This window comes from Pseudopipra pipra, chromosome 7 (genome assembly GCF_036250125.1).
Source record: "Pseudopipra pipra isolate bDixPip1 chromosome 7, bDixPip1.hap1, whole genome shotgun sequence".
Classification (NCBI taxonomy): domain Eukaryota; kingdom Metazoa; phylum Chordata; class Aves; order Passeriformes; family Pipridae; genus Pseudopipra; species Pseudopipra pipra.
The window spans coordinates 33,431,136-33,452,559 of NC_087555.1; the positions used below are offsets into that span (position 1 = coordinate 33,431,136).

Below are 21,424 nucleotides of genomic sequence, written 5' to 3' on the forward strand. Positions count from 1 at the left end.
CCTTGGCAGGATTTACCTTTCTTTGTCTCCAAAATACGTGACATAATCCTTTTAAATAGATAAATGATCAGGTAGATTCTCTACTTTTGAACTGCCTCCATGTCCAATGGTGAAGCTATTTTTCCATCAGTCACCCTCTGCTGTGCCATGGAAAATTGCTGTCACTGCTCACTGATGGAGGACAGCAAGTAGCCAGAGCCCACACTGTTCCTTCCTTCAGTGGTACAGATCTGTCTGTGGTGCTCAGGACTGTAGTCCTTAAGTGGACTTAAAATTGAGACCTGATTGAGCAGAAAGGTGAAAAGCTGAGTGTCCTCAGAACACCCTTTGTTCAGATCTGTTGTGTCGTGCCTGTCCTCAGAAATGTCCAAATGGTACTTCAGAAATAGGGCTCCTTCACAAAGCCTTTCACACGTCTGAGTTTGCCATCTTGTGCCTGCCCTGCTTTTATGCAACTTGTTTAGACAGCACGGGGATGATGGAGGAGGATCTGTAACAGCTCCACATCTTTCCTTTGCATTTAATATGTGTGATCTGGTGAGGTCATTAGGGCAAAAATAAAGTAGGCAAATACTCCTACTGAAAGCCTGGATGTATATGATTACATGTGTTTGGTAAATGCTATCTTATTTCCCTTTTTATCGCGCAGTTGGAAATGTAGCATAATAGTTGGTCTTAAAAGTGGTTGTGTTTTTGTGGTTTTTTTTAAAAGACAAGAACCTAATCATTATTTTCATTATGCAATTATTTGGAATACTTGCTTTTAAACACTGTCTTGAAATCATGCCCATAATGACTATAAATAGGGCTTTCATTAACACAGTGTTTTCTCAAGGCAGTAGAAGTCTTTGAGAGCTGCAAATATGAAGAAATTGCTTAATTTGCACTCACCAAGGATTGCATGTTCTAAATTAGCTATAAATTCTTTTTCACAAGTGGGGAACATAAAGATGCTCTGTAGGAGCAAAACCTAGTAAATGCAGAGAAATTAGGACAGAACTAAAATTCATGGGCCTGAAAAGAGAGAAAATGTTCATTAGCAGCTACGATGTGCGTTGGCTGCCTGTTGTCCTGGAATTCCGGTGGAAATGGTGTCATCCTCTGTCCAAGAAAGGCATCACTGGATTGTGCCCAGTTATCTTCATGTTTTGAGAGTGCACTGACGGGACTTTGGGGTTTGTACCTTCAGGCTCAGGCCTCACAACAGCAGCCTGTTCCCTGTGAGCTGTCCCAGCACTCCGGCCATTTATTGTTCCAGTGCTTCTTACCCAACAAGTGTGTGGTGCTCATTGCTCACAGTTACAGCTGGATGTGGAGGCTTGTATTTTGTGTTTTGGCATCCTGAAAGTCACACAGGAAAGCCAGGAATCCAGACCTGGCACAGGAGTGTTGGACAAGTTTGGATATGATGGGTGGGGTGAAACTTGTCTCATATGGAACCTTGAAGTTTGAGTCATATCAGTCAAGGGAGAATCTCCCTCCTACAGTGACCCCCCGGTGTTGTTAGTATTGGTTTAGTCCCTAAAAATTGTCAGGTGCTCATGAAACTGAGCACCAGAGTATTCCAGTACCTTAGTTTACTGCCCTGAATATCCTATATTGCCGTATTCTCCAGAGATTGCAAACACCTGTCATTAAAAAATTGACAGTGTCAGTGTTGGCTTTCCAACCTGGAAACACAACTGTAATTCCCCAAGGAAAGCAGAAGATAAGACACAACATATGTAAAACATTTTAAGGAATGTACAACCAAACTTGTCCTATTGTCATTGAAATATAAAACCCACATTAATTTAAAATGTTCTTACGAAGAATTCAGATTTGATATCAGATCATTTCAATATCTCGATTAAATTTTGAGGCATTTGCTTCACTTTATCTGGTGTGAAACTGAAGTTTTGGCTGCAGTGGATTCCTGAGACTTTACTGAGGTAAAGTGAGGAGAAATCTGTGCTTTGTACAGATCTTGACTGAATTTAATTACAATATGGTTTCTCCTTTCCAGCAACAATCTCTTCTCTGCTGTTTTTTTTAATCACTCTTAAAAATAACTGAAATGTGTGACTTATCTAATTAGCGAGCAGTAGCTTGTGTGTCAAGTTCTGGTTAACAGTACTGGGAATTCTGTTTGGCTGGTTTAAAGTGTCTGATGCCCTGTAGAACTAAATTGGTTTCTCTCCTCTGTGCCCCCTCAAATGTTGGATCTGGGGTGTTTGCTTCCATATATTCTTTTGGTTTATATACTGGCTTCAAATCTTCCACAATTTTGCAAAAGATAAACAGTTGTCCAAGTGTGGATTCCTTTGCTTCTGGACAGTGAACTGAGGACCCTGCTGGTAGTCCTGATGTGATTTTGAGTTTACACTGCTGGATTTGAATGCACCTCAGCTAATCGAGGCTGGAGTAATCCACAGGAAGTTGGGAAATCATCCGGTTCTGGAAAGTTCAGTAGCTTGGTGTAACAGGAACTCTGTGAGGGATGTGCAGAGTGCCAGCTTTCAGGGTTCAGGGAAGGCTTTCAGCTGGGATGATGGAAAGGAAAAAAGTATTTTGCAGGTAACAGCAAAACTCCAAGCCTCTATATGGTCCCAGGTATGGAAACAGCAAAACTCAGAGTCTGACTGGTTCCAGGTCTGGAAGCATTTGGACTGTCTCTGCTGCTCAAAATCCCAGCAAGCTTCCTTTGAAAAGCTGCTGATGAGTTCAGTTAGTTTTCAGTGCAGCTATTTAAAATGCTGTTACACAGTGAAATGAGCTCCCCTTCTGCTGCTCCTCAGCTGAGCTGCTGCAACACCCAAAATAGACATTTGGGACTTGAGGAAAATGAGGGGAAAAGCGGCTCTGCCTTACGAGCAGAGCTCTCTGCTGGAGGCCAGGTGTGCTTTTTAAGCAACATGTACATCCTGCTAAGAGGCTCAGGCACTTGATAGGCATCTCCTGAGGAGGGCTGGCTTCAGGGAGCTTTCCAATAGACTTTCTGTTTAGTTTCCTTCTGAAAGGATGAAATATTGTCCGTTAAACAACATTTGAAATTATATTACCAAGATTCCTTTCTCCTTAAAAATATTAGGCCTGTGTTCTCTAAAACGAGTTCTATTAAAGGCTTCTCTATACCTGAGTTTTAGTTCTCCAGGGAAACCAGTACTTAAATTATGTGATGCCACTCTAAATGCTTCTATTCCTGTGTCACTGGCACAGAGGGTTGGGTTAGTTTTAACTGTGCAGCTAACAGATTGTTAAATGCTTTTGTTGGTTCAAATGTACCCTTCAATCATACATCCTGTAGTAAAAGTCTGGTAATCTTTTCTTTTTTAAGGAACAGTAGTAATAGAAGAAGGGCTCTGGGAGGAAAAAGAGCAAATTAATGCATAATAAGGTACTAAAATGGCTCCAGGAGGAGAAAAAGCATATTAATGCATAGTAACTTATTAAATGAAAGGCAAAAAATGACCAGTGGCTCATTTCAAAATATACTTTTATAGGTCCCAAGATAAAAGATGAAAACCCAATGTGTTTTAAGCTGCTTACAGTGGGTCATCAGCTGGTACCTGTTCCCTGGTAGAGGCAAGGCTTTTTTTTTTTTTTTTTTTTTTTTTAATGATCATTTCTCCAGGTAGGTTTCAGGAATAGAAAGAAAATTTATTAAAAGCATGTGATGTTGCCAAGGAAATTAGGACACAAGAATTTAAAATGTGGGAGCAGGCTGAGAGAGCAAACTGCTTGGATTCTGCTGAAGCAGAGTGATGCTTCCTTCCTGCTGTAGTCCTGATCAATGGAGAAGGGAAATCAAGGACGGGCCCGAAGAAAGTGGGAGAGGGTATAATCCTGCAGCCCAAAGCACCTGCTGTTCCTGTCACAGAATTCTCAGTGATAACTGTCAAAGCTTTCTCTTGTACAGACTTTTGTTACCACACCTGTACGTTGAGTTTAACCCACCCTTCTCTATTGTGTTGTCCAGCGGCCCCTGCAGTCCTTTGGACAGGCAGCAAAGAGGTCCAAGGTACAGTAGCCCTGTGTTGGCATGCAGAGGGAGCCCTTCATGCTTGGGGAGCTTTGTTACTTTGTGGAAAGTGCCTTTAGTTTTATTTTCTGGCATCGTAGCTTTGTTTTATTCTGTTGGGTTTTTGTCGTGCCTAGTTGTCTGCTTTTGTGATTTGCCTTCATATTTTTAGTGGCTTTTTATTGTTATGGAGAGAAACACTTTTCCCAAACACTTTTATTTACTTTTCATTAGATGTGCTCTATTGTGCTGGTAGTGCCTTCAAAAGCTGCAATTGCTTGGGTGTTTTCATCCTAAAAGAATTATTTATTCTATTGAAAACATTAAAAACGCAGTTTTCAGCCATTTTGTTTTACATAAAATGAATGGAAAAGTAATGGCTTATGGTGTATTTATATAACTTTTTATGAGCCATAGTTTTTAATTTTACATACTTTCCTTCAGTCAAACACAAAGTTAAAGTTAGTTCGGAGCCTTGCTGTATGTGAAGAGTATCCACCACCTCCCACAGCTGAAATATCACAGGACCTCCAGGTAAAAACCACATTACTGAAGTTTCTGAAACAATTTCAAGTAACTTGTTCAAAAGAAAATCTTTTGGGTATTCTTTAAATATGTGGGCACTGCCTGGTTTTAATTTCTTTTTCGTACAGCTCTCATAGAGGTGATCATGTCAGATGAAGAATTTGCTGCTTTTATGTTTTGCTGACTCTGCTGGTTGATGTCTGGGGACAGGAAGAGGGGATTTGTTAGTTTAACTTTTTAGTCTTACGGTGCATTTGAAGGGCTCTTACCCTGCTCAAGTGCTGTCTGCAATCAGTAAGCCAGAAACATTGTGATTAGTATGGAGCACAATTTATCAGCTTTTTGTATTTAGGAAATGGAAACAGTTGTAAGTTCTGGTGTTGTAGCTGAATTCCTGCATGTCAGCCACAGTTGCTGGTGGCTGTGTAACACCTACCTGGGTGTGTCTGAAGGCTAATGTATTAGGGTGATGTAACACACCTAAAGTTCTTACATGCTGAACAAAATATGTAAAAATACTTGAGAGAATTTAAACAAAATCCAATTTACCTGACTTTACCTTTATACCAGTCTGGATCTTCAGAGCAAAATCCTATTACTGGCTGTAGGTTGTATGTATGAATGAGGCCATCAAAGTGCTGCTGTTTTTTCACACCTGTCAAAACTGAAATGATCCTTTGCTGCTATTGAGAAGCTTCTAAACTCTCTTTTTGTGAAAACTCACTTTTGTTAAGAAGGAACCAGTAGAATAGCAGGTGTGAAGGGGTTTTGCTGGGGGAGTGGTTAATTCACTTCTGGGAAAGGACAGGCATTGAGAACTCATGTAGGTTTTGTCAAGGTAGTTAAAATTCTTTTAGGATTGAAGCACAGAGTATCCAGGTTTGGGGTTTCTTTCCTTGGGGAAAATGAAAAAACAGTATTTTTGTAGGCCTTCAGAAATATACCACAATTTGAAGAGTTGAATAGGGAAATTCAGAAACCAGGCCTGCTAATTTGATGAAAATCTAAGTCATAGATTGGAACAGGCTGCAGAGCAAGAGATTAAAAGCCAGCAGAAAAGCTAATGCTATTTACAATGACTTACATCCCTGTTGCAATGTTTTGTGTAAGATAATAGGCTGAGGGATGTAGCTGAGGCTGAATTGTTTAGTCTGAAGCAGTGAGGTTTAACTTTTCCAGTCACAGTAGCCAATTACAAGAAGACAGAACCCTGATTTGGTGGATGGTTCATGCAGGGTGTATTTCAAACATGAGGCATTAGGCTTTTCCAGCCTCCAGCACTATGCAGGACTATGCATTGAGTGGTTTAAAATCAGATATTTGTAATAAGTGTTCTCTGCAGATGGCATTTGTCACCATGTCCTCTGGGAATCTGTCCTTGGCTATGCACTGCCAGGTGGTTGTGGAAAGGAATTATTGTGGTAGTAGGAGGGAGGTAAAGGCCTGTTCCACAGAATGAATTGAATTGTGATAATGTAAGATGGTACAAAAGGAATCCATAAAGCAAATTGCCTGTTCAGAAACGGAATTAGATCTAGCTGTGAGTTTTCTTTGGAAGCAGTAATCTGGAAGAAATGAATCCCAATAGCTGTGCAAGTGATTGTGAGAACAAATTTAGTTCTTCTCTACAGAGTGGAGGAATGCTTGTTGGAGGGTTAGAATGGGAATTTGTTACAAGTTCTGATGCTGGAGTGCACATCCTGTGGGACACAAGTCTTGCATGCCCTCTGTAACAGCTCAGGCAATTTCTTCACCCATTTTGCCTTGTTTCCCAAACAATCTTCGGGAAGGCATGGAAGAGTCCTTCCATAACCACCAGTTGGCTGCTGGCTGCCTCAGGCCCCCCAGTCTGAAGCATTAATTGTGCTTGGGACGTGTGGGGGATGCAGTGGCTCAGAGAAGGGAGACAGCCCTCCCTGGCAGCAGGGAAGTCACCTCTGTGACACTTCCCCTTGCTGGAAGAGTCACTGCTCTGTTGTTATCAGAGATTGCAACTGAAAAGTGGCTCCCAGCTTTGTGTTAATACTTAAAATGGATTTTAAGACACAGGAAAAAAATCATGTTGATGTTGCTGATGATAGTTGAAGAATCCCAATTTTTTATTATTAGAAAGTGTAGCCTTGATAGGATGAAAAATGCATATACTCAACTAGGAACTCATGTGAGTTTTGGGATAACTTTGTAGTTGTGCCTGTGACTGTCCACCAGTCAGCCCTTCCACCCCAGTGTGTGCAGCAGCTCCAGCAGGGTGAAGTTCTAATACAGGTGTGTGTAGAAGTCACTTCAGCAAGTCCCTGCTGCCATTGCTGGCTGCTCCTCTTTTAAGGCTGTGATGGGAGATGGAGCAAAGAAACTCTCTGGAGCAGATCAATCTGTTTTCTGATACAGGAGTTTCTATTTTCCTGAGTAATTGCAACAGGAAACAAGATACTGTTCCTCACTGAGAAACCCAGGTAAGAGCCTCACAAGTTGTTAATCCTTGTTAAAAAGCACTGGCAGTCCTTTAGTAAAAGGTGCTGTGAAAGTGCTACCTTATACAAACTGATACATTTGATCTTTTATCTCTGTAAATACAGTATCTATTCTCTTGCCATCCCTTGCCTTAATGTTGGGTTGTTCTGACTGTGCACTCCAATAGGAAGTACAAGCACTAGCAAAGGATGATCCGTTTCAGTCCTTTTTAAGGAAGAGCTGTTTTCATATGAATTACAGTTATTAATGTGTGTTACAAGTAAGTAAATCTTTAAATGAGTGACCTTTTTTTATTTAGAAAAAAAGACAACCCAAAGGAGGGTGTGTGGGAGGAGAAGACAAGGGTGTTAGTTTCCATTGACTTGTGTAAATTCAGGTTGGTGTTGGCTTTGGAGATTGCTGGTAAAAAGCCAAGACCCTGGAACACAGGGCTTTGAGAAATATTCCATAATGTTTCCTGATTCTCACCTTTTTTCTCAGATGTGTTAAGCTGGAAGATTTTATCAGGTTTTCATGGTTGTGGGGGGGTGTGCTTTGCTTTTACTTGTTTAATCAAAATTTGGTGACAGTATCCTCTGCTACAGGGAAGGCTTGGGATGGGTGATCTGATTCTGTTCAGTCCCAATGCCAGCAGGGACCTGCTGCAAGCAGGATGGGATTAGGAGAGTTTTATAGGGGAAGAGAAGTTAAAAGATTTCTCGGCAGCTTTGCTGTCAAGTAGGTCATATTTAATTAGATGCTACAGTTTTTATAGCATGAAATCACAAGAAAGTGCCCTTTGGTGCACAGTTCTGGTGTATCACACTTTGAAGTAGAACTGGTGTAGTAGCAGAACTGGCTGTTCAGATGGTGATTCCTTTTTTAGCTCCTGTTGGGGAAAGAAGTATGAAAATGATTACTTGCTGAGATCCTTTGACTGAACCATTGCTGTGTGCATTGACTGGAGATGAGTTTAGAACATGCACTCAATCAGTTTTCTGGTGAAGGAACATCAGACTATGAAAATTTCCCTAATTTACTGGTAGTTTTGTAGAGTATTATTGTAAAAGGGAGGATAACACATAGATGGATGGTCAAGAATAATTTCTTAATAAGACAGAAACATGTTTGTTCTTCAAATAACAGTTACACAGCTCCTGGGTGAACAGTGAATGTAATGTACTTTGGAGTGACAATAAACTGCTCATTTGAATTATATTCAGGTTTATGAGTTAAGGAATGCTCAAGACTAGGAAAGAATTCCACAAGAGAGTTCCTTGCTAGTGCCTGTGATGGTATTTATCAGGTATGGTTATACAGGATCTCACAAGCTGAGAAGTCTTCACACTGTGGTGCTGTGTTGGGGTGTTCATGAATTCCTAAGTTTAATTAGAACATTTAGTGTGGGGGAAAATCTCTCAAAGGGAGAGGTGGTAAAACTGTCAGTGAATGTTTTTTCCTCATTGGAAGAAGTTGTTGCTCCAAAACTGCAGATGGAAAGTGCTGTTTGACCCCCATGGGATCCGTGCAGGGTTCCCATTGTGCTGCACAGGCAGGAGTGGCTCAGGGTGGACATGTGGAACAGGCTCCAGCCTTGGAGAATCCGGACTATATTTAACTCTGGCAAGATTCCAGGGCTGAGGTCAGGCCTGTGCCATGACACAAGAGGAGAGAAGCTCAGAGCAAGTGCCTGGATGTGGGTGAGAAAGGGTTTGAAGGAAGAGCGAGATCTGCGTGGGAAAGGAGCAGGTGCAGGGCCGGAGAGGGATGGGCAAGAATGGACGAGGGGCAGGATCTTTGGGTTGGGAAGGGTCAGATGTCCTCGAGATGGGAAGGTGACAGCATCCACTCAGCTGGCATCTGGGGGAGCAGAACTGACATTTGAGGGAGTTCAGAGGTAACAGGGCTCTGACAGGACTTTGCCAGTCCTGGTCTTGGAGTCACTCAGACACGGAGTCTCCATCACTCCAGACCTCCCCTGGCTTTGCTGTCTGAAGGACATCAGCCCTTCACTGACAATCCTGGGAAGGAGTAGAGCAGGAAAAACAAACTGCAGTCTTTCACTACTTGGGGAACCATTATGTCACTAATTTCAAAGGGAAACTCTTTTTGCTGTGTTTGAGAGACGAGTTTTATGATCGGTCACCTGCTTGTATAAAACCAGGGATTTTGAGATGATTGCACACAAAGCTCCTCTGTCAAAATACACAGGTAGTTAAGGATCTAAGCCTTGATGACAGGTTTGCAAATTTTGCCTTGATATATTTTACAGGAAATATTTCCCCCATTTTTTGTGGATCTGTAAATGCTGGTCTGTCTTAGATTGAAACTTTTTTTTTCCTTCTTAGTATAAACCAAATTGAAACTTGAAACAAGCTTTCACAGTAAAAAACAATGATGAGGGTAAAAAGCATTTTGAATGATGCATTACTAAAACATAGAGGCTGTATAAAATTTATACACCTGAAAAACTGGTATCTTTTCTTATGTCTATGAATTAAGGTAGTTTATATTCATTTTGCAATAGCATTCCTGGAAGTGTGTGTAAATCTAAAATGTGTGTGGTCCTTTCTCTGCCTTTTCTGTACTTTTTGATTTACTAATAAGTAATTTCATTGTATGGTGACACAGAGCACATGTGGGATTAAAAAGAATATGAAGACAATTTTTTTTTCTTCATTGTTCTGCAGGTAATATAGTACAGAACAGTTCTTCTTCAGGTATTGCATGAAATGATTTGTGTGGTGACTGGTTTTTACTTTTGACAGGAGAAAATTCAGATCCAGTTGTCACAGTCCTTTGAAAAAGAAGAAAAACCTGCAAAAGATGAATCAGAAAAGGAAAAATCCAGTGATAAACTGTCCAGAAAAATGTTATCAAGAGGTTTGCTATCTGTCATTGTCCTTTTAAATGTACTGTGTGGCTAAAGAACATATGGAAATGCAGTTCTGCTTCCAGGTCTGCATTGCAGAAACATAGCTGCTTTTTTTTTTTTTTTTTTTTTTGTGAAAATGAAGCAAATAGACCTCCCTTTGAGCTGGAGAAGGGAGTTGGTCCCAGAGGACACAGTGCTTTCAAGGCTCCATCAAACACAAGCAATCCAGCAAATGCTTTCCCTTTCTCTCCTGCCTGGCTGTGCAGACCAGCAGCAAAGCTGTTGTGTTGCCTCACTTGTGTCCAAGTGTTCCTTGGAAAACTGACTTTACCAGTCAGTGCAAGCTCCTGTCTCACTCCTAGACTTTGTTACAGGACTTGTGAAACCTAAGTGAGAATGGCACAGCCACCTTTGTACTGTTTCTGAGCTTTATTCAAAAGAAGTCCATGTTCTCATTTGTTTATTTTACTTCTGAGAGTATCAGAATTTTTTTTTACAAAGTTTTGGAGTGAGAGTGGAACTACATAAATAAAAAGGACAAGTATTGTGTTTCCACTTAGATATTATTGCATTCTGCATTGAAGATCTAGTCTATCTGCTGGAAATCTTTAGGTTTTAGTCTGAAAGAGAGCTAAATATCTTAGATCACTGTATCTCAGATCACACAGTGTAAAGGAAATAGCTTTAAAGACAGACTTCTCTTTGGGACAGGGGGCACTTGTCCCCCTTGTGTCCTGCAATTCCACATGGCCTTCCTCATGTGGCATTTCAGTGCAGCTTGTCCCAGCTGGCAGCCAGGTATTCCTGAAATAAAAAGCACTGGAATGGAGAACTTTACTTGCATTTATAAATCTCAGTCTTTGAAATGATGCCTTAAAAAACCCACAAATACCCCCCAGGTAATGATGAGGAGTTGAGAGCAAAGTGACAAAATGCCTGTGGTAGAGCTGTTCTAAATTCAACCAGTATCTCCTCTGGAGGTTCATTACTTCCCAATATAGGATGTGCTAAAATAGAAAATTATGGAATTTAAGCATCAGTCTTCTAGTAATTATAACTAAATCAGTGCTCAATTGCAAATTGAGAAAATTAAATAATCATTGAATCTCAAAGTTATTTTACCAGGCATAGCATTTTTTTTTTCCTTCACCTCCTCAGAATCAGGAGTGATCCCAAACCATAAATGCTCAGACTGGGACCTAAGCATAAGTTTGAGTTGTGCCTAACTAAGCTGAGACTAGGTTAACACATAAGTAGTTCTTGGAAGAAATCTAGTTCCAAAAATACTGTTAAAATATGTGTTGGTTTGAATTCTAGAACCTGGCACTTGAAGGTGCTCATGTAAGGGAAGATTTGGTGTTAAATCATTTCTTCCAGGGCCAGATTTTAGAGGATAATGTGTAACTTTCAATACTTTCTGTCAGTGAAACCTGAAAGGAGAGGAAGGTTGTGAGATTTCTTTTTGAAAACATCTAAACATGACATTGAGAAAACAAAGCCCAGCGGAACAAGGGTTTTTAGTGATATGAAACAACATTTTGTGAAGGTTCAAGTGTCACATTCTGAATTACAATATTTCTTTGGGCAACATCCAGTAGTTCTGTAGATTGGCTGCTGCTGGTCCACAGGTGTGAACACACCAGGACAATGTAGGATACTGGAGGAATGTGGAAGGCTGGTGGAAATCAGGTGTCTCAAGGTGATCTACTGCAATCTACAGCCAGTTGTTAAGAGATTGGTGGTGTCACTGAAGCTTTTCCTTCCCTATTACACTGGAATCAGGGGATGGTGGGTGGATGGTTTAATTTTGGGAATAATGAGCTTAACAGTTACATAGTATTGATCCAAATATATATTATGTTCAGCAATAATTGGAAAAAAATAGTATTAGTGTTTCTCCAGAGTGTAATTTTGCTTTCTTCCCCCTCACCCTTAGATTCCAGCCAAGAATATACAGATTCCACTGGTATAGATCTTCACGAGTTTTTAGTAAATACATTAAAAAACAATCCCAGGTAAGAATCAGTAATGTCAACTTTCTTCATGTTTTTCTTTCTTCTTGTTGCCTGAGGTGTCACACTACCTGATTTTTGTTTGTGGTTTTATTTTTTCCCCTCTCACATGTCTAACACCACATGTCAGTTCTTCAGGAAGAGGTTTTGTTGTACAGGCCATCTCAAACACCAATCCACTGTAATTGGGGTGTTTTTTGAGCACAGGTTCAGGACACTGAAATATTATTTTTATGTTTAATATGCAAATAATGTGTTCAGTCTGTGTGTGGTTCTCTCCCTGAAGGGACTCTAATGCAGTGTCTCTGGAACTTGTACTCTCTAAGCACCTGCTTGTTTGAGACCAGACTGCCTTCTCTGACTCTACTCTGTCTTGCACTGAATTTGTAGATAAAGGCATTGTTTTTAAGCTGTAGTGTATAACTATAGTTAAGAGATCTTCACTCTGCACATCAGAAACCAAATCTGACCTCATCCAAGTCCACCATTTGTTAGCAACAGAGTTTACCTGGCTCTGTGTTGAGGTTTGCAGTGTGTCACAGGCTGCCTTGGTTGTCCTTCCCCTCAGTGGGGTTTTGTCCTGGGTTTGTGGCTGTACAAGGCCAGAGGTTAACTGGGTGCAATTGTGTTCTGTCACAAAAGCTGTTTCACTGCTCTTCGTTATTCATTCATATTATAGTTAGGAATTCCAATGCAATAATTTATTGGGATTCCATTTTATTGGCAAAAATTTTTAAAATGAGCCATAATAGTGGGCCAAAGCCATAGTCCTGTAAAATTAGAAAGACAGACTTCTGTGAGACTCTTAGGTGGTTCCTATTTGAAGTCATAAAACATCCCTTAAAGTGGAAATAAGGAGTTGTAGGTGTAGATCTCCATAGGTTAACATGCAGAGTAACTGGGAAGCTTAGTTCTGTGATGTGCAGAAATTGTGAACTGTGCAGCAGTGAATTCCATTGCCTGTTGATGGTTCAGGAGAACCAGCATAAGCAGTTCCAAGAACAGTGTTCATTTCTACCACCTTTGCATTTTCAATTCCTCATCGCATTGCTCCATGTGCCACCTTTAACCCCCTGGTTGTTGGTGTTATGCCTCCCGTTCCCAGAGCCCTGTCACTGTGTCTGTGATCCCAGGATGTGCTCCCAGTCCAAGGGCCAGCTGAGACCTCTGCAAATCTCACTGCCCACACAAACCAGCCTCAGCACTGCTTTTCCTCCTGGAGCCTGTTTTCTCAAGGACTGTGCTCTCTGTTGAGCCTCCTGGGCAGAGACTTCTTGGAAGGTCTTTGTGCTCTGATTTCTGAGCTGAGAACAGCACGTTTCACTAGGCAGGCCCAAGTCAATATAGCTTAGCAAAAAAAGAATACTTTGTCCTAAAAATGCTGCATTTGACACCTGGTGGTCCTGTTTACAGTCTGCCATCACCCCTTGATCACAGCTCTGATCTGTGTATTCCTAAGATGAGTACAACCACAGTTATTGGAGTGTCTCATATGTGAGTTGCTGTGTTTTTATTTTCAGGGACAGAATGATGCTGCTGAAATTAGAACAGGAAATTTTAGATTTCATTGGTAATAATGAGTAAGTACTGTACTCTCATAGGAAAAAAGAATTCAAGAGTGTTCCTGTTTGTTTAATAAAGCTACTATTCCTTTCTTCCAGAGTTCCAAGAAAAAAGTTTCCCCCAATGACATCTTACCATAGAATGCTGTTGCACAGGGTAGCTGCTTACTTTGGATTAGAGCACAACGTGGACCAGAGTGGGAAGTCAGTCATAGTAAATAAAACTAGCAATACAAGAATGTAAGTGTAAAAGTCTTGAAAAAACCATTTTGATGCATAGATCTGACACCTGGGATATCTGATGCAGTGGTGCTGTAGCAGGTGGGGTCTGTCTCCTCACTGGGAACAGGCATCAAGGAGAGGTGGTTGTAAGATCTTTGCTGTTCACGTTCCAGTGCTGTGTAATCATGTCATCTGTTTCATGTTTAACTCTTCTGGGGAACGAGGGATGTTACCTCTAAGTTAGGAATTTTTGTTGCTTTTCTGGCAGAGGTGCATTGCTAGCTTTATTCCTGTGAGATACGAATTTATGTCAAGTGTTTATTTATTTAAAGATTTACACCAGTGAAGTGTACAAAGTACATTCTTTGTTTCTTTTGGAAAGCAGAACCAGCCTTATCTTAGAATGGGTGAAGGGAGAGGATAAGACTTGCACAACTTTGGCTTTTGTACTGTAAAATTCTACAGGGAAAATTCAGGTGTTGAAGTTCTTTATCAGCTGGAATAAAGTTGCTTATGGATCTCACATGTCCTTACAAATAAACACAGCAGGGAGGACAGGCAGCAGTGGAAGTGTCAACCAGGTTAACAAGCCATGGTGCTTTACTGTGAGGGCTGGGGTGTTCTTGGAAAACCCCCGGGAAAACCCATATTGCAAAAAAAGGGGAGCACTGGGGCCACAGCAACCCCAAAACCCGGTGGAATTGAGGTTTTCATTCAAAGGAGCCACCTGTTCTCTCTGTTCTCTGCACTTGCCCTGTCTTCTCATTCTCTCTCAGAAAGACAAAAGTCTAATGTGTTGACATATTTATGCCACCTAGTTTCTACTTTTAACTTAAAGAATTTGCCTGACACCGTTTTTTTTGTGGTTTTGAACATGAAAACAGGAATTGACAGTGCCTGCATCCTAATCCCAGTCTCTTTGTACACTCTCTGTAGCTTTGGGAGAAAAAAATCTAATTATCCAGCCTAGTTTTAGAGTCAGTAGAACTGAAATGATATGCCACAATGAAATTTCACTTAAGTAGACAATTTCTCCTCAGAAGTTTTTAGAAAAATATATAGAGCCTAAATATATGATGAATACTTACATTACTTATGTATGTGTTTGCTTTGGCTGTACGTTCTATATCTAAACTGACTTAGAAAGCCAGGCATTTGCATCTACTAGCATCTCTAGACTGAAGCTTCAATTGTGGAATAAGAACTAATAAAAGATTATTTCACTTTTATGGCTTTTAGTCCGTATTTAAATAGCTGACTGCCTCTGAAAGCCCCTGTAGGTGTAGTTACTAATTAGCAGGCATTTCATCTAACCTGCAGACATAAGGATTCTTGATGTTTTCAACATTCTTATTTTAAATCTCTTTGGATATAAAATAAGAATTTAGCAAGAAAACCTGGGAGATGTGCTCCACGTGGAATAAAGCCCAACTTACCTTTTCCTCATAGGCAGGTCCCGGCTCCATCGCCGCTCAGTGATGTTTCTGACATCAACCACCCAGTGCTCACTGGGACGACTCAGTGGAGTGGGAGTTGGTGATTGCAGGGCAGTAAATTCAGAGACCTTTAAAAGAAAGAGGTAAGACAGTCTAAAGGTTCTCTGAAATGCCTGCTAATTATGCCTGGGCAGCCAGTAACTAGTAGTTAGGGCTGGCTGTTCTGTAGAAAAGCTTTCCTCGCTCTACCCAGGTGTCCTTGGTAATGAATAAATAACAGAAACAGAGAAGAGTGTACATTTGTTTTGTCTTCTGTTGGGCAAATATTTCCTGATTGTCTGAGCTCTTCTCTTATGACAGCAGAAATTTTATTGTCCAGGAACTTGGCATCTCTTTTTAATAACAGGAGTTTGCAAAATAATCACTTTTTCTTTCACAAAGTAGATAAAATACCAAAGCAATATCTATAATCTGTTGCTTCACCCTCTCCCTATGATCATGTGAAGCTCTTGCTTGCCTGCATTGTACTGTTCTTCTCTTACTTATTTCTACTTAATTGTATTTTAGAAATTTCTGAGTTTCAGTGCTCTCTCCTCTATCTTGTCTTCTGTTTTCCCTTGCAATGAACTTTGAGGTATTGCAGCTCTAGCAGCAAACACTTGTCTGCACTTCCATGCATGCCCAATATCCATTGCATGGCACCAGTTGGGATTCCAGAGCACTTCTGATTCCCCAAGGGCATGTGGTTTGCTTGCCACCTTAACTGGAAATTGCAGAAAAAGCTTTGAAGGAGGAAGAGGTTTTTAAAAGCAGGTTTGTTATGCCTCAGGAACAGGACTTGTCAGGGGTGCACCTCATCTTTTCCATTGCCTGGACAGCCCAAATCTGTGACTTCAGTTAGAATATTAAGTATATTTAACATTATTCTTGAGCATATTTCGGTTTGCTCCACTTTGTCCAGTATATGTTTACAAAACCAGACATCTTTTCTTTGTGACACCTTTTCCCAGACCTGACCAAAAGTTTTGTGAGCACATAAAGGACGAGAAGAGCGATGACTTCCAGAAGCGGTACATCCTTAAAAGAGATAACTCGAGTTTAGACAAAGATGACAACCAGGTAAAAGGCACAGCTTATTTCCTTCCCCTTGCTGCATTTGACTGTATCCATACTATTTTCCTGTAGAAGTTGACACTGTATCACTTACTTCAGATGAGGATACGATTAAAAGATGACAGAAGAAGTAAATCCATAGAAGAACGTGAAGAGGAATATCAGAGAGCTAGAGAAAGAATATTTGCACAAGATGTATGTATCAAAGAAAACCTTTCACTGTGTTCTGTGAGTACTTCACACACATACGTGCACATGTGGGTTTGTTAAAGGATACTTCTTTCCAGGAAACTTTCTGTTTCCAAAGGGGACTGAGCAGATAAGAATCATTAGTGTGCTCTAAGTGAGTTTTAAATTACATTGAAGTTACTGAGAAATCTTGTTTTCTCTAATCACTGCTGTGTGAAACCCAAGAGACCTTCAAGAACTATTTTGATGTGTTCTCTGGCACCACCTCCTTCAATGCACTTCCCCCTTTTGCATTGTTTTGCCCCCTTACTGCAATTTAAATTCCAGAGTTCTGGTACTGCAATCAGTTCAGTTGTTCCTCAGAGCAATAATTAGAGAAGGAAAAAAAACAAGCAAAAAAACCCAAACCCTTTTCTCACTTATATCTATAGCAATCCCATTTTAAGTGGTCACAGTAAAACCATTTCAGGCCCCGTGTGTGAAATTGCAGTCAGGAATCTCCAGTCTAATCCCTGACTAGAGATACCCAGCAGGAAACCTTATAAGCTGCGATTCAATTGCAAGGAGTGATTATATTGATTCAAACAGTACAAATATGTCTTAAAAAATGTGTTACTTTTAATAATCCACATTTTCTGACATTTATCTGTAGCTCTTGCACATCCAAACCCACATTCTTGTTCTGAAGGGAGAACAATGAGCTCTGAGAGCCTATTTTATTTCTTTTTGTTCACCTTAGCTACAAACAAAAAGAGTGGGCTTTTGGATATAAAATTACCTTTTCCTTAGGCATATTAATTTACCATGTATATATAATTTACCATTTACCATAGGAGGGGTTCTAGATGCCATTCATATTAATTTCTGCGCTTCTTTGCCCCTCAGTCCCTGTGTTCCCAAGAGAATTATTTCACTGACAAAAGGTAAGAAAATTTGCCGTTTAATTCTATTTTGTTTTCCTATTTTCTTAATAAATATTAAGCTGTCTTATTAAAATGTCAACAGAATCCAGGAGGAAGAAGCTAATAGTACACAGCAAAGACGACAGATACTTAGGTATTTGATGCTTTCTTTAAACCCATAACCCCCCAGTGTTCTGCATGCGTTTCACCTTTTCGTTCTTGGTTTTCTTTCTTTTTTTTTTTATTTTCCCTTATTTTGCAACTGGTGCTAAAAGCTGGGTTTATAAATTGCAGGATCAATAAGGAGACATCAGGGAGATCAGCCAACAGCCACCAGAGCAGCACTGAGAACGAGCTGAAGTGCTGCGAGCCCCGGCCCTGGAGCAGCACCGACTCCGACAGCTCCCTGCGCAACCTGAAGCCGGCGGTGACCAAAGCCAGCAGCTTCAGTGGCATCTCAGTGCTCACCAGGGGAGACAGCTCTGGGAGCAGCAAGAGCACGGGCAGGCTGTCCAAGACAGGTACAACAAAGTCTGTACAAATCCATGGCTCCATGGGGGTTTGATGCACTTGGGAAGCAGAGTTTTCAAGTGCGTTGTAGGTGGCTCAAAGCAGAGTGCATTTTGTCTCGTGCAAAGGGCTGGAGAACGTTGATAACCCTAAATTTCGGTGTATAAAATACTTGGAGTTCAACTCCCCAGTTCCAGTGTGGCAAACCTGCACTGTGCAGCCTTAGGAAACTGCACAGCTGTACTGCTAGCTCAGATAAAACAGCACTGAAGCCTAGGGATTGGTAGTTATATTTCTTGTGTTATCTTTCTTCTGTTAAATTGCATTGCATATGGCTAAAATGCTCTTTCAGTTTTTAGGTTGCTGAGAAATGAGGTCAGTGGAACAAAGTGTACTGTTAAATTTTAAGGTTCGAAAAAGTGAGGCAAAAAAACTCCTAAGAGTCTGGGTTTCAGAGATCTGTTAACTTGCAATTAATGTGAAAACAAAGTCTCAGAAGATATGGATATGAATCTTCTGTGGGTCAAAAATGAAAAGTAGTAAATATTTGTATTCCAAATGCCAACATAATTTGATCTGATCTCTAATCTGGTTGTGGAGAATTTTAAGGTTTGTAATACGTGGATGGGTTACTGATGGACTGCTTCAGAATTTGAAGTAGAACTGTAAAAAAATCAGAATATAATTGTATGCCTTAATAATGTTGGCTTTGATCTTATTTATAAAACTTGTTTCTAGTAAGGATCGGTTCAAATTTTTTTGCTTTCCCTTAAACCACCACTGTTTTTTAGGTATATTGCCACACTGCTCTATCTTAATGCAGTAAAACAGTTACAAATTAATCCATTGTATGCTTGTATAAAAATATTAGATTTCAAGTTATCTCTGCATGTGCTGTAAAACTGTGCCATCACATGGAGTTATTTCATTTAGCAGTGCAGTAATGCTATTTGGCACAGCTTGAAAAGAAACTGCAACCTGACAATGTAGATATAAAATACATTCTTAGAAATATTTGTTGCCTAAATTTCAAGAACATAAATGCAATTTTTAAAAATTTGCTGGAAACTTTATTTTGGCATTCTGAGAACATTCCAGGTTTGGAATGCCCACCTGCATGGTTGTTGCTTCACTGCAGTTCCAGGTTGTGGTGATTTGGCACGTGTTGAGCTTGGGTTGGTTTGTTCATTTGGATCAAGGATGTCATTGCCTTTGGTTCCAATGGCTTCAGCCTGACTTCTCTACATAATCTAGAAGGGGATACACTTGGAAACTAATCCAATCAAAGTAACTCTGGTCAGGGGAAGATGGTTTGACAGAGCTGGGATGTGCTCTTTTGCCCAGTTTACAATTAATACCTTTGATTTTCGCTTCGTTCAGCAATAGAAAGAGGCCAAGAGCATCAGCCAATGCTTCAAGCTGTGCTCTCTTCATCAGCCCAAGTAGAGGGGTTACAATTTTATGAAGGACTGCAAAGTAATTTCAAACTGTAGAGAAATTCCATCAGAGTGTTTTCAGTCTTCCTTTCTCTTCTAGATTGTATAGAGGCTGCTAATGAGGAGTTCTTTAATTTAAACAACTTTATTGTGTTTGCAAGTACTGCAAGTATCATACAGTTCTTATGAAGACTTTGCTAAACTGTATACCTTGAGCTCTAGATGTACAGTGACCTGGGAACAGCAGTTCCACAGACCTGTCCATATTGGACTTTTGGAATATTGCTTTTAGCTGCATATGTTGGCTTTCAGGAAGCTCAGGGTCTTGTTCTCCACTGCCTTGCAATGTTTATAGTCATTCACAGCTGTAAAATGATTATTGCTTTCAATTGGCTATTTGATACTCCTTTGGAAATTTGATTTTTTTTTTCATAAAGCCAGGCTAAAACTTCCATATTACACTATTTTTTCTAGATGTATTTGTGATTTCAGTCTCAAAGTTGTCAGAGGAGGAAAAAAATAGTTTTGTGTTTTTTAGTGTTCTGCAAATTGTCCAAAGGTGAGTCAGAGAAGATCTCTGATGCCAGTAGTAAAAAGCAGCTGGTCCTTGCTTACCTACATGTTCTGTGTGTGCAGAGCATGTGGATTTAGCCAATGTATCCACAGGGACCCGCTGGATCTGCATTGCCCCTGATTGCACAGGTGCAGCAGCTGTATGTCCATCTCCTTGATGTATCCCATCCACATACGTGCATCCATCATTCTGGAGTAGTGACCAATTCCTTAGAGGAACTCTGGATGTACAGACATGTATTTGCTGACCACAAAACCACTTCTAGATATGAAAGCTCCCTTTGCAGTGCAAAGCAGTGCTGAACTGACCCTTGGGGCACAGAAGGGACGTTGTAATGTGTTTCAGGGGAGATGAAGGGGGAGTTCATTGAAAGGGTGCTGTTGAATCATGTGCTTAATGCTGAGCTTGTAAGTGCTCACCCTTATAGTGTATATTTTAAGTGAGCATGATGTTTCTGTCTGTAGGTAAAACCCTTTCTCGTTACTCCTTTCCCAGGTTCAGAGTCTTCTAGTAGTGTAGGGTCCTCCACGGGTTCTCTTTCCCACACCCAGCAGCCTGTCCCCGTGCCAGCTCTAAGCCAGCCCTCTCCTGGCACTCCTGCCGTCTATCCAGCTGCCAGCACTAGTAACTCTCTTTCCTTTGATGGTGGCATGAGTGGCCAAGTGGCACCTGCTGGCAGTAGCTTCTTTCTGCTTCCCTTGGAAGCGGCGGGCATCCCGCCGGGCAGCGTGCTGGTCAACCCCCAAACAGGTTGGTAGCGCTCGGGGGGTCTGTCACACTGACAACTGGGGACATGCACGAGTGTTTGCAAAGACTCACCCTCAGTGTTGTCCTGTGTCCTTTCTTTTCCTCTTCATTTTTTTTCCTGTGGTTGTGTTTGTTCAGTGCACTTGATTTACCAAGAAAGCATGACTGTGGGATCAAAGGGATAAGGAAACTCCCGTGATTTTCTCTGGGAGACTTTTAACTTGTATGTGACATTTTAATGAGTGACTTGCACAAAATGTGGAAATCCTATGATTTATTATCCAGAACACAGAATAACTTAAATTATTGTTTCGGATCTTTTCAGGAGAGGGAAAAGTCTGTTTCAGTGAGGGGATAGAGCCTGAGAAAGGATTCACATTGACTGGCAAGGATTTATCATCCTTCATTTCTTTTGTTGCTGCATATTCTTGTGTCCCTGTGTTCATGGCTCTAATTTAATACAAGTGAGAGAGAGAACCATGAGCTGACCTGCTATTTCTAAACTTGTGTTGTCGGTTTAAAACAGGATTAAATCAATGTTGGTGTAATTGGCCAATCCTGATATCTTTAGTAAGCAGTGGGAAATGGATACTCTGTAATGTAGGTGCAAGGAGATATGTGACTACTTGTCTGGATGAAATAAGGAGCTGGAATTCTCTGGGCAAACTTCTACTTTATTGTAGAAATTAAGAAAAGCTTGAAAAATTTAATTTACCTTCTATGTAAAACACCATAATTTTTGGACATTATTATATTTTAATTTTAGTTTAATGATTTGTTTTTATGGCAGAAAAGAAAATGCCTCAGGATATGTTTACCATCATCCTGTAGATGGACTTTATTATGTTTGAATGTAACTGCACATGATGT

General features: G+C 40.5%; 1 protein-coding gene across 11 annotated transcripts in view; it reads left to right on the forward strand.

Annotated features, from left to right (window-relative positions):
* The window catches only part of R3HDM1 (R3H domain containing 1), a 48,768-nt gene that overhangs the window by 4,200 nt on the left and 23,144 nt on the right, over window positions 1–21,424 (forward strand). For 5 of the 11 annotated variants that reach the window (XM_064661576.1, XM_064661584.1, XM_064661580.1 and 2 more), the window contains exons 3-14: window positions 3,959–4,000; window positions 4,445–4,534; window positions 9,745–9,859; window positions 11,788–11,866; window positions 13,384–13,443; window positions 13,525–13,665; window positions 16,094–16,202; window positions 16,296–16,391; window positions 17,271–17,308; window positions 17,391–17,441; window positions 17,582–17,808; window positions 20,303–20,557. In XM_064661576.1, coding sequence (XP_064517646.1) covers window positions 3,959–4,000; window positions 4,445–4,534; window positions 9,745–9,859; window positions 11,788–11,866; window positions 13,384–13,443; window positions 13,525–13,665; window positions 16,094–16,202; window positions 16,296–16,391; window positions 17,271–17,308; window positions 17,391–17,441; window positions 17,582–17,808; window positions 20,303–20,557 — 1,303 coding nt within the window. Of the gene's footprint in view, window positions 1–3,958; window positions 4,001–4,444; window positions 4,535–9,744; window positions 9,860–11,787; window positions 11,867–13,383; window positions 13,444–13,524; window positions 13,666–15,102; window positions 15,227–16,093; window positions 16,203–16,295; window positions 16,392–17,270; window positions 17,309–17,390; window positions 17,442–17,581; window positions 17,809–20,302; window positions 20,558–21,424 lie in introns of those variants that run through there. The other 6 variants (XM_064661582.1, XM_064661577.1, XM_064661581.1 and 3 more) reach the window with 6 other exon arrangements.